This window comes from Sphaeroforma arctica (assembly GCF_001186125.1).
Source record: "Sphaeroforma arctica JP610 unplaced genomic scaffold supercont1.1108, whole genome shotgun sequence".
In the NCBI taxonomy this organism is placed as follows: Eukaryota; class Ichthyosporea; order Ichthyophonida; genus Sphaeroforma; species Sphaeroforma arctica.
Genome location: NW_014039450.1, coordinates 3,109 through 18,105, shown reverse-complemented (window position 1 = coordinate 18,105; position 14,997 = coordinate 3,109). Strand labels below are relative to the sequence as shown.

Here is a 14,997-nt window from a genome sequence, read left to right as displayed (position 1 = left end):
CAGCCTGTAGGTGTTGGGATGATATGTGAAGATATCAAATCAGGGTCACGCACCGTCTGAGACAGGAATGCTAACTGTGCATTCATTCTTGCCGAAGTGTATGGTTCAACCTACACCAAACTCTAGCATGCGAAAGAAAAGGGTTCACGGTCATGTATAGGGCGGTGATGCAAAGTTATGTTCAAATTCATTGAAGAACCGAAAGATATCTGAATACGCGCACAGATCGTACGGAAAGCAGTGTTGTATTCAATTTATTTAATTGTCTGCGTGCTGTACATCATACAAACGGAAATAGCGGAGAATATGTGTGACAAATTATATCAATGAGAGGGTCTCCTCATGCTACGCATGAGTCTAATACTAAATACTCATGTACATACTCGCTTTCAATTGCGAACATAGGGGTCCCTGTTTATCCGCTTAAATTGTAATAGAAAACCCAAACAAAATGACGTTTTTACGTTTCTCGGTTAGCACCTAATCCACAGCCATCTGCCAAGCCATATTAGCCCATCTGCCAAGAAACTTCATCATTCAATGACGGTGCACTTGGCGATACCACAGATATCTTGCAATCATATCCATCCCAACATATACATAGATACACCTTGTAGGTATATATAGGTATCGAATATGCGTATTCTTAAAATTACACAGCTATACACCACCTTTTGCCTTAGCACAAGGTAGATTGTACATAACCATATAAAAACACTCATTGATACATCTGCATCCGAAAATCCTTTGAACCCTAAAATCGATGGGTGCGGTAAAAATAGTACAACACAATAGGCGGACGGAAGCTGGAATATGATACGACGACGCCTCCAGCTTGATAGCTTCACATAGTCAAGGCGCTTCATCAGTACATTCTATTTGAATACAAGAGCGTGGTTTTTAGTATATCTGTTTGTATATCTGCACCAGTTAGTTTCCCAATTACAACACACACACTTGTGCACACAAGCAACATAGACATATACACAGCATAATCACACGACCTTCTTTGGCCAGGCCACCAAGTCAGAGGCGTCGGCAAGGTTCTGTCGCATTGTTTGTCCGTCTATGGTGGTACTAGTGTCCATGATAATCGAATTTCTTTTGTTCCGCTTATTCTTGCGAGCACGAGGTGCTCTCAGAACATGCCTTTCCGAGGTTCGGGCGGCATCGGGTGTGGCCAAAGAATCCATCTAAATGTAGAGGACCAATAAAATTTAGTTTGTATCATGCCGAATATGCAGGACGCGTGGTGATAGGACCATTACCACCCAATACAAACTCTACTATTTCGAGGTTTAATAGTAATGAAAGAAACGGACAATGTATATAATTTGTTATAAAAAAGTCAATTTTAAATATTACAGTTCGAGAACATACTGTCATATGGGATATATACACACATCATAGTTGCTCATATACAAATCAGTGCATACGCACTTACACACACCAGACCACACTTACTGACAATATCTCTCCTTATCATGCAGGGATCGTCCAGAACATTTCCGAGTAGTTAGAGCAATATGTGCATAGGACAGCTGCTGTCACTCATGGGTTTCAATGATCACGGACTGTACTACAAAAATAGACTATAAATATGAATACCGAATGGTCACGGCGTGTACTACAAAAACACATATTGAATATGTATACCTGAGCAAGTCCCATGGTGGTCTCCTGCGTTTCGGCGTTTCCAATGTCGTCAGGTACATGTACCGGCGCAGCAACATCATGATGGTCCATCTGCATCTCAAAATCAACTCCCATGTCCATTGGTTCTAAGTCGATCAATCGGGGTAGGTAAGGAAGCCGTGATGTACCGAGTGTAAGGGAGTTTGGTGTGACATTATAGGTGTTTGAGAATCTGACTGATTATTTTTCTTCAAATTTGGTAGGACATGCTTGTTATTATGCCGTGAAAGACAATATGTCGGTGAAAATGTATTTCTTGGATGAGTGAAAGTACACAGACCGGCTTCGATGAGATTTGATTGTACATACTAGTGAATGGGGCACAAACAGAAAAAGAAAGTTGAAGCAAGAAACTTCTTGCTTTCAATATAAGCAAATGGGAACAATTAAGTTAAATGCACCTTCACAAAAAGAACATGTATGTTGTTATTTTTAGGTGTACGTCATAATTTTTCGTGAATCGTGCACCGTACATACACGATATTAATATATATTCTGAATACAGCACATATCAGAATCAAACAGTAGAGAAAACTGATTTACTGGTACAAATAGAAAACACTATGAACCGTCGATACGGTGTACCTCTTTGGCGTTTCATATACATATCCTTATACACATACATAAACTTGGCATACATACTAAACTTGATACAAAAACATGAACTTAATGCACATACACAAAATCAGCATAGTGTTGAATCAAACAATTTGATAAGATATTTGGACTACAAGCGACCACTTTAGACTACGATTGTCATACCGGACTGGCCTGAAGGACCGGTTGGGGCGCTGAAGTCCAATTCGGGATCGAGTGACAGATCCAGTTGGCTGATAATAGATACGATTGTAACTGGTAAGTAAAATGGGGAAGAGGTGTGTTTTTTTGTATCCATACAGAAGTGTCAATATGCACGAGAAACGTTTATAAAGATTACTGGCATGAAAGGAGTTTAGGGGTGGGGTTACATACATGCGTATAAATATATATTTAAACATACGCTTGCTGCACATGTGTACTTGCGCACTGTAAAACGTATCGTTCACTGACGCTAATATCCTACTGGAAAAGTGCATGTATGTACCTTCGTTTTTTGAGTACATGGGTGCACGCACACGTGCCTACTTCTCCACAAGTGAGCCAATACTAAAGCAATTCAATACCTTGAAATTATGATATCAATATGAATAGAAATGCATATAGTACGATGGCTGACATATTGTGGCGTTGGTAGAATATGAATAGAAATGCATATAAAACGGGGGCTGACGTATTGTGACGTTGGTTGCACATCACCATTCAATACCTTACATCTTCACCTCATAGCGATAGATTTGTAATCAAATTAATATACAGTGTGATTCACATAGTCATAAGGCTCTACCCAGGTATATTAATTAGCCCTTGATGTTTTACTAGCACTGCATTGTGGTCAGAATACGTTGTCCCATTTCGAACGACTTAAAATAGCGAATACAATTTCATGCTCATACTTTCTCAGAATGCTTACTCAGAAAATTCTGCTATGCATACAAATACACGTATTTAAGCAAATGAGTGAAAAATAAAATATAGTACACACATATTCAATCTATTATGTATGACAAAATAGCCACTCACCCCATTGTAACATCAAGGTCCAAGTTCGCCTCCATGTCGAGATTGTGGTGGTCCTGGGTGTTGAGATTAATTTCCTCGTCTCTTGCAGAGGTGATATGCGCGTTGCTATTTGAACCGGTATAGTACGCATCTGTGTTGTGTATTGTGAAGCAGTCATGTCGATCAGTGTATTATATGGTATTCACCCCTATATTCAACGTCCACACGCATAGTTTATAGGTAGCTGGATTAGACGGGTATCAGCTGAAGCGTCGGGCAAGGATTTACACAGAGCGGATGAAGGTGTATATATTCATTTTTTTTTCTCGATCAACAGTACATATCTTGATATTGGGAAGAAGTATAGTGTACGTAAAGTGTGAGGATATAGACACTCACACGTAAATGTACGAACCAATATTTTTGAATGTATATGTGTTGTATCTGCCAGGGTATATAACAACGCAATACCACCAGCACTTCTGTGATCTATGAGCACAGCGTACGAGGCTTGTGCTGTTGGGGTAGGTATGGTAGTAGTGTCGGCAGTTGGTTGTTATGCCCAATACTCACAAGCATGTATATGTTTGTGATTTGTGAACATTCCCAATACACATGTGTTTTTGTCAACAATTCACCCTAATCCATCCTTTCACCCGATAATGTAGCGACTAAGAAACGTGTTGTTGGGTGAGTTTTCTAATACTGGTCAACACATGCATGCATGCGTAGTGGACTATACTTATCCATATCGTATAGCGTCTATATGACATGTGCTGGAGGGTTGAGTACCGTCGTAATGTTAACAATTGCCTATACCTGATAATATGTACAAGCATGTGTGTATGAATTAGTAGGTACACGTGAGCGTATATTCAGTATATACATATAGGTATATCGATGCGTAGTCTTGATTCCTATATTTTCTGACGATGAAGCGTCTCAGGAACGTGCCATGAGGGTGGGAGTAGTGGCATTGGTAGTTGAATTGCAAATGGATTTGTGTGTGGCTGTGTTTGTATTTGCGCATATATAATTCATTCATATGATTGATATTTCTGATCCAGTATATATTACCTGAGAGTGGAGCGTCTGGGACACGTGTCGTTGGAGTGGGCATGGTAGTAGTATTGGCGGTGGACGAGAACAGTTGTGATGTGGTAAAGTGTTCGTCTGTTGCAACATCATCCTGTGTGTCGATGTGACGGATTGATTTAACTACACCTGTATATCAACTTTAATGCTCTGCGAATTGGTGCAATGACGCATTGTCCTGCTATTACAATATCCTATAGCACTCCAATTCGTATAATTCAGAAGTGCACACACACACACAACACAATATATATATACTGTTACGTTTCTTGGCACTTGAACGTGTACATATTTGTATATGAATACATAAAGGAAACTACAGACTGCTGTAGAGTGCGAGGGTGGGTATTTGATTTCACAATGATGATTTGAAAGACTACAGACGAGAATACACAGTCGCTTTCTCTTTCTTTCTGGATTCAGTAGCCATGTATATGCAGTCATGTGAGACTGGCTCAGTGAACAAAAAAATATTGTTCAAGAGGACTTTTACAAAGGCATTTCCAAGAAAGATATACGTGCATTTACATGAAACCATTTCACGCAATAATGTAATATGTATATGAGTGGTCTATATACATATGCCCATATGCGATCAGTCAGGGGATCAATCTATTATATTCGGATGTGCGAATTGATAGATGGACATACCAGATTGATCTCCTCTAACAAGTTGCGCAGCATGTTACCATCCGTAGTATTCAGAGGATGTAGGGTGATGTTATCCTCTCTTTGTTCAATCAATAAATGTAATAAATGTAATAAATGTAATAAAGTAATGATATAGGTTATATGTTAGCTATATATATATATTGTAAGATGAACAATTATATATTCAAAAATGAGAACAAATATGTGTATGTGATAGAACAACATCCAATACCGTATACAGAGTAACAACTGTGCCCAAAATTTAGTAAGGATGTACAAAATATCATACTATGAATGTCTGTAGCCTAATGACTTAGAATAAAAGATGCAAGGAGCGATTGCATGGTGGATGCAGGTAGAAGAGCCTCCTCCGTCCTGGTACAACGTTTTGCCAACCGACAGTAATCAAATGAGATAAACTGTATGTGCACTCTATGCCGAGATTTACTCAATGGCAGATACCGACCTTGTACGTACACTATGACAGGTAGTAACAATGATAATAAGATTCAATCAGACCCAAGAAGAGGATAGTTTTGATATGATTGATTTATGCCTCGAATGGATCGATCACGTGTTACTGGTGCAAAAGCGATAGATATTTACCCCGCTAGGTTATGGTATTTGACAAAATTCAATATGAAAACGATACTGTCACTAATTACCCCCAAATTTCATATTTGCACACGTGTTTCCTTCACATAGGTGTAAATGGTTCCACATCCTTCTCCCTACACACATACGTCATACCTAGCTAAGTCATTCTGCAGTGTGAGCAGGTTCTCGTTTGTGTGTTCCCTCGTTTTCTTCTGCACTTGGCTCCATATCGCACCTGTTTCCGCTGCAGAATTGCAAAAAGACAGGGCAGTATGACAAGGAAAAACATTTCATTCAATTCGGGATATTATAGATAGATACAAAAACGCGGTTATTGATCAAATAGAGACGGCAACTTGCGTGTCCACGCCATCAAACTATACAAACGTGCCTCGATTGTGCTCGCACATGCATTAGGAAAAACCTTGTTGCATGTAGCAGATACCATGGCATACACATAGATTTCGCTGGTCGGGTACATACCCCAAAAGATGATCTGTTGCTTGTTGTAGATTCGAGCCACTCCCACTAGTAGATTGGAGCTCAGTCGCAGTGCCAGGGGCTCCTTGGGATGCATAATATCTTGACTAAGACGCGGCAGTGTGGATTGGTGAAGTGATCGATCCAAATAAGCAGAGGAGTGGGTGCGCATATATTTGCATGCAGGATGTGGTGATTTATAGACCAGTGAGTTTCGATACAGTTCAGAAAAATATTTGTACAGACAATAGGGTGTGTAAAGGTTGTCAGTGTGTATAAAATATAGCGATTTGATGGGCATAGCATGCTCTTTTGGTGGAGTACGAAACAAGCCATAGGGAAAGGGTGAGTTGACACATTGCCCGTAGTGGTTCTAAATAATCTCGCTGAACAATTTGTTAAAAGTGCGAGTTTGGTTCAAGCAGAATATATACAACAGTCAAGTAACTAAGGAGATCTGTGAAATAGTAAACTCCTACGAAGTGTATGACCTGCCTAAAAGAAGCTGCACACAAAATAAAGCGGTAGAGAACGGTATGCTACAGACTGTGCATGACGGAAGGCTTTTCATCATAAAAAAAACAGTTTGTATGTTTCAGCAATACACGCTTTTCACAAACAAGCGATGACGATGCCTGCCTCGTTCAAGGGTTGTAGGTTTGATTGAAGTATGAGTATTTGAATCAAACTCTGAGATGAGAGGCACGCATCGATCTAATGTTTTCAACAGCCCCAAATATACAACTCGCGGTGGATCACTATGTAAGTTGATATGTATCATCAACCTCTTTCATACAACAACAACTAACTGATTTGCACAGCCACTTTCCCTTACACGAATTAAAAATATATATCTATGTATTCTTACAAAATCGTGCAATTTTCTGAGACACCCACACTCAAATAATATACAGGCTCTTGCACATACAGCACATACACACCGTTATACAATTCATCGCATTCACACGTACGCTCCACCACATGCAAACTAGCGTACAAACCAGCGAACACATAAATAAACTTCAGCATACGTACACTAACATACCAATCAACACACACATGTGTAAACTTAAGCATATACTTAACACACACTCTCAAACACACACGCGAACACGTCGCCGATTTTAAACTGACCATAGCGCTGGGAGATTCAGGTCGATGATCTCTCTTTTGGAGAACTTGGGGCGTCCCGTCTCGTTATTGAAGGAGGCAAAAATCCTAAAAACAGAACAGCATATGAATGGCGACTACAACTCATCCAAGAATAATGGAGAGCGAATCCGCTCGCCGGCATTTCTACCAGTAGTGTCAGGATATATCCAAGCCGTATTTGAAAGTCGACATGTTCCTCGTACTACACCACGCGACCGCACGAAGTATCATGATGATACTTAAATCCCGCACTCCTAAATAACATTCCCGTGAGCTTGTCCTTTTTCAACACATTAAGTGGCTTCACAACATACTCCTACGTAGCCTTGGACACACTCCTAAGTAAAACCTGATAATTCTGATTGCGGTCTTCGATACTATTTAATGAAGTAAGTCCGGTCGACAACAAGAAGTGACTAATTGAAATATAGGGCACGTGTGACAATGCTGATCAGTCTATCTCAATGGTGACAAGTGTCATTATAGACAGTGTTGGCGTACATAAGCTCTATCCATAGCGGCATACGGTGAGCTTTCGAAGGATTGACACTGCAGCAAGGGCATCATATACAACCGAAGCCACGACACTTCTGGCGATACAATGTTATTTTCATGTAATATTGCTCGTGTAGTTGGCTAGTAGGTCTGAGACTATCCTTTATATCTAGCATGACAAGTAACCAAGCGCAACATCAGCGCCACAGCAAATCAAACTCGTTCCCTGCACGAGCGCTGACAAACTGTAAACACCCCCATCCCCTGGACAAAGTAGATAATTTGCAATACATGCTCATCTGCTCCTGGACCAGAACCCGAAATAAGCACTGGGGATACACAACATAAGCGTACGAATACGATACCGTTTAAACAGTGAAAGCCCAGGTTTCGCCTTTATATAGTCTTGCCTCATGGGGATTTGTGCTTACTACATACCCAAACAAGCAAATAACAGTGCCGGGGCATATACTAACAGTATATCATTTAAAGCATGTGAACCAAGTCGCTACGATTTATTGGTGAATTGGATCATAGTGAATATGCAGAGGATACACATTTCAAGACGAGAAACAACCCATTATACACGCAAAAAAGGGAATCAAACGCCCACTTTATTGGCTACAACGAAAGTCCTTGACTGGACTGAAGCCTCGATTAATTTTCTACCACGAAGATATCAAACGAATAGCTAATATGTGTATACACTACTCTCATGAAGGTGTGTACTATACATGATGAGTGCAATATGATGTCATTCTGTTGTAAACGAATGCGTGTGACAAATTCATGAAGTGCACTGGGCGAGTATGGTTGACGTACGTTTTCCAATTTTGCTGCAAGTAGTAACTATCCTCTACTACTAATTAGCAGAACGATAAGGGTATTATTATCGTGCGTAAACCCCCAAAGACGGACAAATCCGATACAAGTTGCAATCCAATAGATGCGAGCATAAAGCTGTACTTCTATATTCACATCATAAAGCGGTTCTCTCACGTATACAGACTACTATTATTTATATATATACACTGCATTGGTACTCACCAAACAAGACCAAACTTGCCACCTTTGTGGCTCAAGATGTCAGCGGAGAAGAACATATTGAAATCCCGAAGGTGTACGTTGACCTCAATAAAACACACTGACGCTCGATGCAGACTGTTAACGTTTAACTCTCGGGTATGACAATATACGATGCACGGTCGATGCCAGATAAGAGAAAGTGAGGTGGACGGATGTATGGACGGATATTTATTATATACAAATACATATACCATATAGTACTGTCGCTGTCTTGGCTGAGAATGTCCGGTCACAGAAGCAGGCGATGTCCGTTGAGTACATAATTTACATAGAGAAAGAGTGCGAGAGTGAAGATACTCAACTTTCGTGTGAGCTGTTTATAAAATATAAATACTGTCCCCGGCACTGCACTCTGCAGTCATTTGCGTAGTAGTAGGGGTAGGGTGGCTGAGAAATCTAACCAATCCGATGCATGCACTAGGGTTCTAGGGCTCTACCTGACCGGTAAATTTTAATTCATAGCCTCCTGAAAATAGAGGGGGTATGTACTTCAGTCCACCGCTGGAAAGCTCTTCTTTTAAAGTAGCCATGTCACATATGGCCACCGTGGATCAACCTATGTTCTCTGTGATACGGAATCCACCAATAAACTTGTAAAATGGGTTCACGAACTTCCCCTTCCGCTTTCACACCTCTAGCTATATACATATAAATGCTATATTAAATGCTAGGCTTTATCTTCCTCATCATTTGGGCCGAAAGTATGTACACCGTTGGATGATTCCCGAACTCAGAGTTTGTAGTCAAACTGATCTATTGGCCGATACGACGCGAGTCTACCGAGGGTTGGCACATCCCGGGCATCTACACGACCAAAGGAATTTTGTTATCCACGACTACTGTTATCATATCAATAGATGGCATGCGGAAAATATGCTAACTCTCCGAAAAGGACTGGATGTCAAGTGAGTCTTCGCGTATAGGCAAGTGGTATAAAACCACATACATTCATCCCTCGAGTATGGTGGCTTGTCCCTCTATCATCCAATGTCGATTGCATGTAGTACTGATATGTTCGATGGGAGCACTCCTTTATGTGTCGATGACGGTGTGCGATGCGCAATCGCGTGAGATGTGCTCTCATCTCATCTCACAAGAGAAGCAAGTATTGACTACATATAACCTAACTGATATATATACGAAATAGTACTACTTATCATAGCCTTCTGAACTTCAATAGCTAACAATACGTAAATTACTGTATGTGATTTCTTTTTGCGGAAACACAATGATGGCCAGATTTTGTATACGGTGTCGCACTCGTATGTAATTCGATTTGATACAATCGTTAGTGCTTATTTGACGGCGCAATAGGGTTGGGTGAGCATATAATAAATACCTACACCCGATTGACCTCACAATGGGAGACTGTCGTTTCCTCCTATGAAGTTCTATCAGGTCCAACGTACACCAGGCTTGACAAGGGTAGCATAAATAGCCTTAGATCTTTAGTATGTCGGGTAATAATAGCCTCCTTTGTTGCTTTTCAGGAACCTATGAGGTATTTCTAGGTTCTGGTACGGAACAATCTCTACAATACAAAAGTCAATTGAGCTTATGCCAAATGCTCCATATGTGCGAAAAGTCGAACGAAATTAATATCCTTTGACATGGTTTGAACACCTATCCCAACCAGAACACCGCTTTGGTCCTCCAAGCTATTCAAGGCCAAGAGAAACAAAACAAAAGACTCATTAGAACGCGCAAGCTGTGCGTGGGCTACGACGCGATGCGCCCGCATGTTTTGCGAGTTCAAGCGACGGCAATACACTTGAACGCGGCACTGGGTAGGTGTTGTCCATACCCATTCCACATATAGGGTGATATAGGGTGCGTACAACCCAGACTATGTGAGAGATGAGAGCAGCATGTTGTGAATATTCCAAACCGAAATGTGTCGGTTTTCACGGGATGCTAACGGATACGACTTTCTCACTGTGCGATTGAGATTGGAAGTATGTTTAAACGGGTTTATTCAAACTGGGCGTATAATGTAATTTCGCACAGCTTTACGACACCCGGACCATAGCAGAATCTATTTATAGATTCTCAAGCATGGATGATCTATTTATAGATCCCAGACTACGATCTTGCCGTCCTTGCCGGATGTGGCGACCCGACTGTAAGCGCCAACCTCTCCGGCAAAGGGAATCATGTGTCTGTGATGATAGTGTAACAGAGCAAACAATTAATTATGCATGTGATGTAAGCGATGGTACAATTTATCACGTATATGAGCATATGATATAAAAGATAGTACAATTCAGCACGTATATGAGCATATGATGTAACTGATGGTACAATTCAGCACGTAGGTGATTCTGATGAACATTGCAACCCTAAAACCGAGCACCTATATTGATGTGACTGAAATAAGTCACTATGCGTGAATCTGGACATACACATTCGTTCGACCGACACGACCGTTCATACGACAAACACAACAGAATTTGCACTTCCGATATGACGCCGTGGTGCTCGGTATCCCGTCCAGACTTATCTGTACAACCAGCACTTGCAGATGCTTGAACGTGCACATACAAACGGTACGGCCAATACGACAAAAGCTACGTTACAGCACGATAGTGAACAGTATCGAGTAGTCCTATGCGTGTTACCCTTCGCATCAATGAATTTGAACTCAGACATAGACACACATAGGACACTTCAAGTTCGTTCGTACGACAAATACGACAAAAGCCGCACTTACGTCACGGCTCCTTGGTGAACAGTATCGAGTCCAGTCTTATCCGTGTTACCCTTGGCATCCATAAGCTTGAACTTGGACATGGCCGAGTTCTCCTTAGCTTTGACCACCTTAGCCTCGTCGAGAGTGCCGGTTTTCTTCCTACAATATATGAGGTGGCATGACGGGTTAATACCATGAAAAAGTATACGCATATTTACATACAATCTTACATACGTACCTACATATACATACACACACACACACACACACACACACGTGTACACACACTCACACACACGTGTACATACACACACACACACACACACACAAATATATATATATATATATATATATGACCTAATATCACACGCACCGAAAGATTTTACGAGTGTGCGATATATACACCACACAAGTACTTTAACTGCATGTACTGCGACGAGTGATACGAACCAAAGCAATAACTTGTGTATATACATATATAGGGTTGCATATATACATATAAAACATATACAACTATAACGTATATACATATATAGGGGTATACATCAACTGCCAAACACTATACAGATACAAACTCTAAGAGAACTATATTATACACCCACGGTACGCTTCATATTGACTACAGGTTGGTATGCACATGCGTGCCTACTACGCAATAGATTCATACCATTTGCCATCGGTGTCCGTGTAGACAGTTGGCGCGGGATCGTTCCCGACACAAATGATCGAATTTTCGGTCGCAAATAGTATGCGGACGTGTGGGAGTCTGCCAAAGTGACAAGAGAAGTTTACATAAGCATTTTGGGGTATCGTATATGCCTATGTACGTATATTTGTGTTATGAATGTTGACCTATATAAATATATTATAAATATATAAATGTGAATATAGATACAAATACATAGATTTAGATATAGATATAGATGTATAAATATATGACCCTGAAATCGCAAAACCCTAAGACACATACGCTGCGATGGGTGTGCTGACGACGGTATCCAACGCAGCCGAGTTTACGGCGCAGATAGAACTCGCATGGGAGACCCAGGCAAGCTTATCGCCCGAAGGCGCGAAAGCCACAGAATGCACCCACCCACTGCCAGGCGATGCAAACTCGTGCAGCAAGCCGCTGTGTGTGTACAGTAGACAACTCATGCTGTGAGACGACGAGTTGTGAAGTGAAGTGAAGTGAAAGATAACAGCATTGTTAATTTCATAGACCTTTATGTTTGTATTTACAGGTGGGTGCGGATTGATTGCAGGCGAAAACTAGATGATATTCGCATGGGCCGATGTTCTGTTAGACTCGTCGCCTGATACAGACACACCCGTGAAAAGCCCTCATCCACTACAAGTGATGGGATATTGTGCACTAGGCCAATGTGGGTGTTCCTTTGTCTTTTGGGTGCATGCGTCCGACAACAGATGAAACATTAGAGTGTCAACGAGATGTGACAGTCATTCGAGACGCTAAACTTGTGGTCAGCGAGAGATAGGTGTTTAATGAGCTAGCTAGATGGTGCTCGCATATATTAACACCCTGGTAGGTATATCCTGAACGCATACCCTAATGCAAACAATGCAACACATGTTACTCACTGCCAGGTATGTAAGCTAGTGTGACGTATCACACACATATGATAAGTCAACTGTACGTGTCAAGCTATGCGTGGGGCAAGGGTTGGGTAGTCGAATAGGTACTAACCTTAAACTCTAAAACCAAACATATACAAGCACACGTAGACATTCATGTATACCAAAGCCAAGGCAATTCACAGACACACACCCGGTACTCTTGTCTTGCTACCGGGAGCCCAGGCTAAGTCGGCCGGGCGTTTGTTCACACCCCTGATTGCCGCGCCAAACAAGGCGCACCTTTAATGCCATACACTTAATAGCTACCAACAGCTTATAGTAAAGCTAAGTCACAAACTACAAACACACAATACCCTACGTACTATATGTGATCCCTAGATGAGATAAATTCATATGTGCAACCCTGCAGCACTACACAGACTACACACCCGAAACTCTTGAGCTTGCTACCGGGAGCCCAGGCACAGTCGGCCGGGCGTTTGTCCACACCCTTGACTGCCGCGCCAAACAAGCGCACCTTAAAGTCCGATGACCCAATCGCCACTATGAGATTGTTGGGATGCCACGCCACACATGTGGTGGTGGAGCGGATGTCTTCTTTAATGTGCCGAGATACCCACCAGTCATTGTCTTCTTCGAAGTTGCAGATACTCACCATACGCGCGCCCGTGCAGACCTGGTAGGTAGGTGGGTTAAAATACACGGAGTAGATCTATAAATATACAAGCAGGTTTGGTTAATAGGCATATCTATATCGGTATGAAGGTCAGCGACAAGCACTGGTATTGAGTGTGCAGCCAGAAAGTGGAGGCCTGAAGCAGTCCTGATGACAAACCGTACAATGATGTATTTGAGAAGGACTGTATGCCTCAACACGTGTAGACATTATACAACTGTATGACAAGATACTTGTGAGAAGCATACGCGTGGAAACATCGTTAAAACATAGACGCTCACATAGACCGGAATTTTGCTTCAAACTGCCCCTTTATTGAATATATATGTATACTACGACGCCGTGTGTTTATATTTGTGAGAAGGATGTCATGCCTACTTGGACAACACTATATAAGCTCTCATAGCTCTGAGTTTATTTTTCAGATAATAATAGATAATAATTGTATATGAGATACATTCTCAACACTTTCTGGCGAGACAAAATAATCTGCTCATTTAAACATATACATATATATATATATACATCCAGCCGTATAAGGTAGTTAGAGGTGAATGAACAAATATGAGTAATCGAGCCTATTCACGATATAAAAAGAATCGTTCATATGAATGCATGGCTACATAATCACACCTCTAACTCTGTACAGCTTTGTTCTACTACATAGGCATTAACACTAAAACCATATACGTTAACACATCCGCTACAGAGTCATTCTTCGCAAGCATACCGCAAACTTGTCCTCCTTAGGTGACCACTTGACGTACGTGCAAGCCCGGTTCACTCGTAGCAGCACCAGTGTTGGTTTCCATTCACCGTCGGTGTTAACCCATACGTAAGCGTTACGATCTTGTCCGCATGTGACGATGCGATTGGTCTCCGGGGCCCAATCGATGCTGGTCACAGTTTGACCATGCTCAGCTAGAGTCCCAGCTATATGAAGGGAGTAGGGTTGATATGTGTATCAGAGTAAAGGTATGTCAATACATATGTACCACCTATTTCATGTGCACTTCGTTATATACAGAGGTATATGATTGAGTAGGGCAATTGAAAAAAGGATGTGTACAGATACGAGACGAGTTGTAAAATGATGCACGCACAGTATATACATATATATATAAAATATACATATATATATATATATATATATATATATATATGTGTGTGTGTGTGTGTGTGTGTG

At 41.2% G+C, this 14,997-nt stretch overlaps 2 protein-coding genes across 2 annotated transcripts in view; both read right to left on the bottom strand.

Annotated features, from left to right (window-relative positions):
* Nucleotides 1-995: 995 nt before the first annotated feature.
* On the bottom strand, nucleotides 996-6,214 carry SARC_10007 (hypothetical protein; the record flags this gene model as incomplete). Its single annotated transcript, XM_014295960.1, has 8 exons — nucleotides 996-1,193; nucleotides 1,657-1,781; nucleotides 2,458-2,525; nucleotides 3,316-3,445; nucleotides 4,372-4,483; nucleotides 5,041-5,119; nucleotides 5,791-5,881; nucleotides 6,121-6,214. The coding sequence occupies 8 exons, from the start codon at nucleotides 6,212-6,214 to the stop codon at nucleotides 996-998; spliced, it is 897 nt and encodes a 298-aa protein (XP_014151435.1).
* Nucleotides 6,215-10,918: 4,704 nt separating this feature from the next.
* Nucleotides 10,919-14,997, bottom strand: part of SARC_10006 (hypothetical protein) — a gene marked incomplete at both ends in the record, with an annotated part of 5,217 nt that continues 1,138 nt past the window's right edge. The window contains 5 exons of the mRNA XM_014295959.1: nucleotides 10,919-11,009; nucleotides 11,561-11,698; nucleotides 12,510-12,668; nucleotides 13,564-13,811; nucleotides 14,542-14,744. Coding sequence (XP_014151434.1) covers nucleotides 10,919-11,009; nucleotides 11,561-11,698; nucleotides 12,510-12,668; nucleotides 13,564-13,811; nucleotides 14,542-14,744 — 839 coding nt within the window. The remainder of the gene's footprint in view (nucleotides 11,010-11,560; nucleotides 11,699-12,509; nucleotides 12,669-13,563; nucleotides 13,812-14,541; nucleotides 14,745-14,997) is intronic.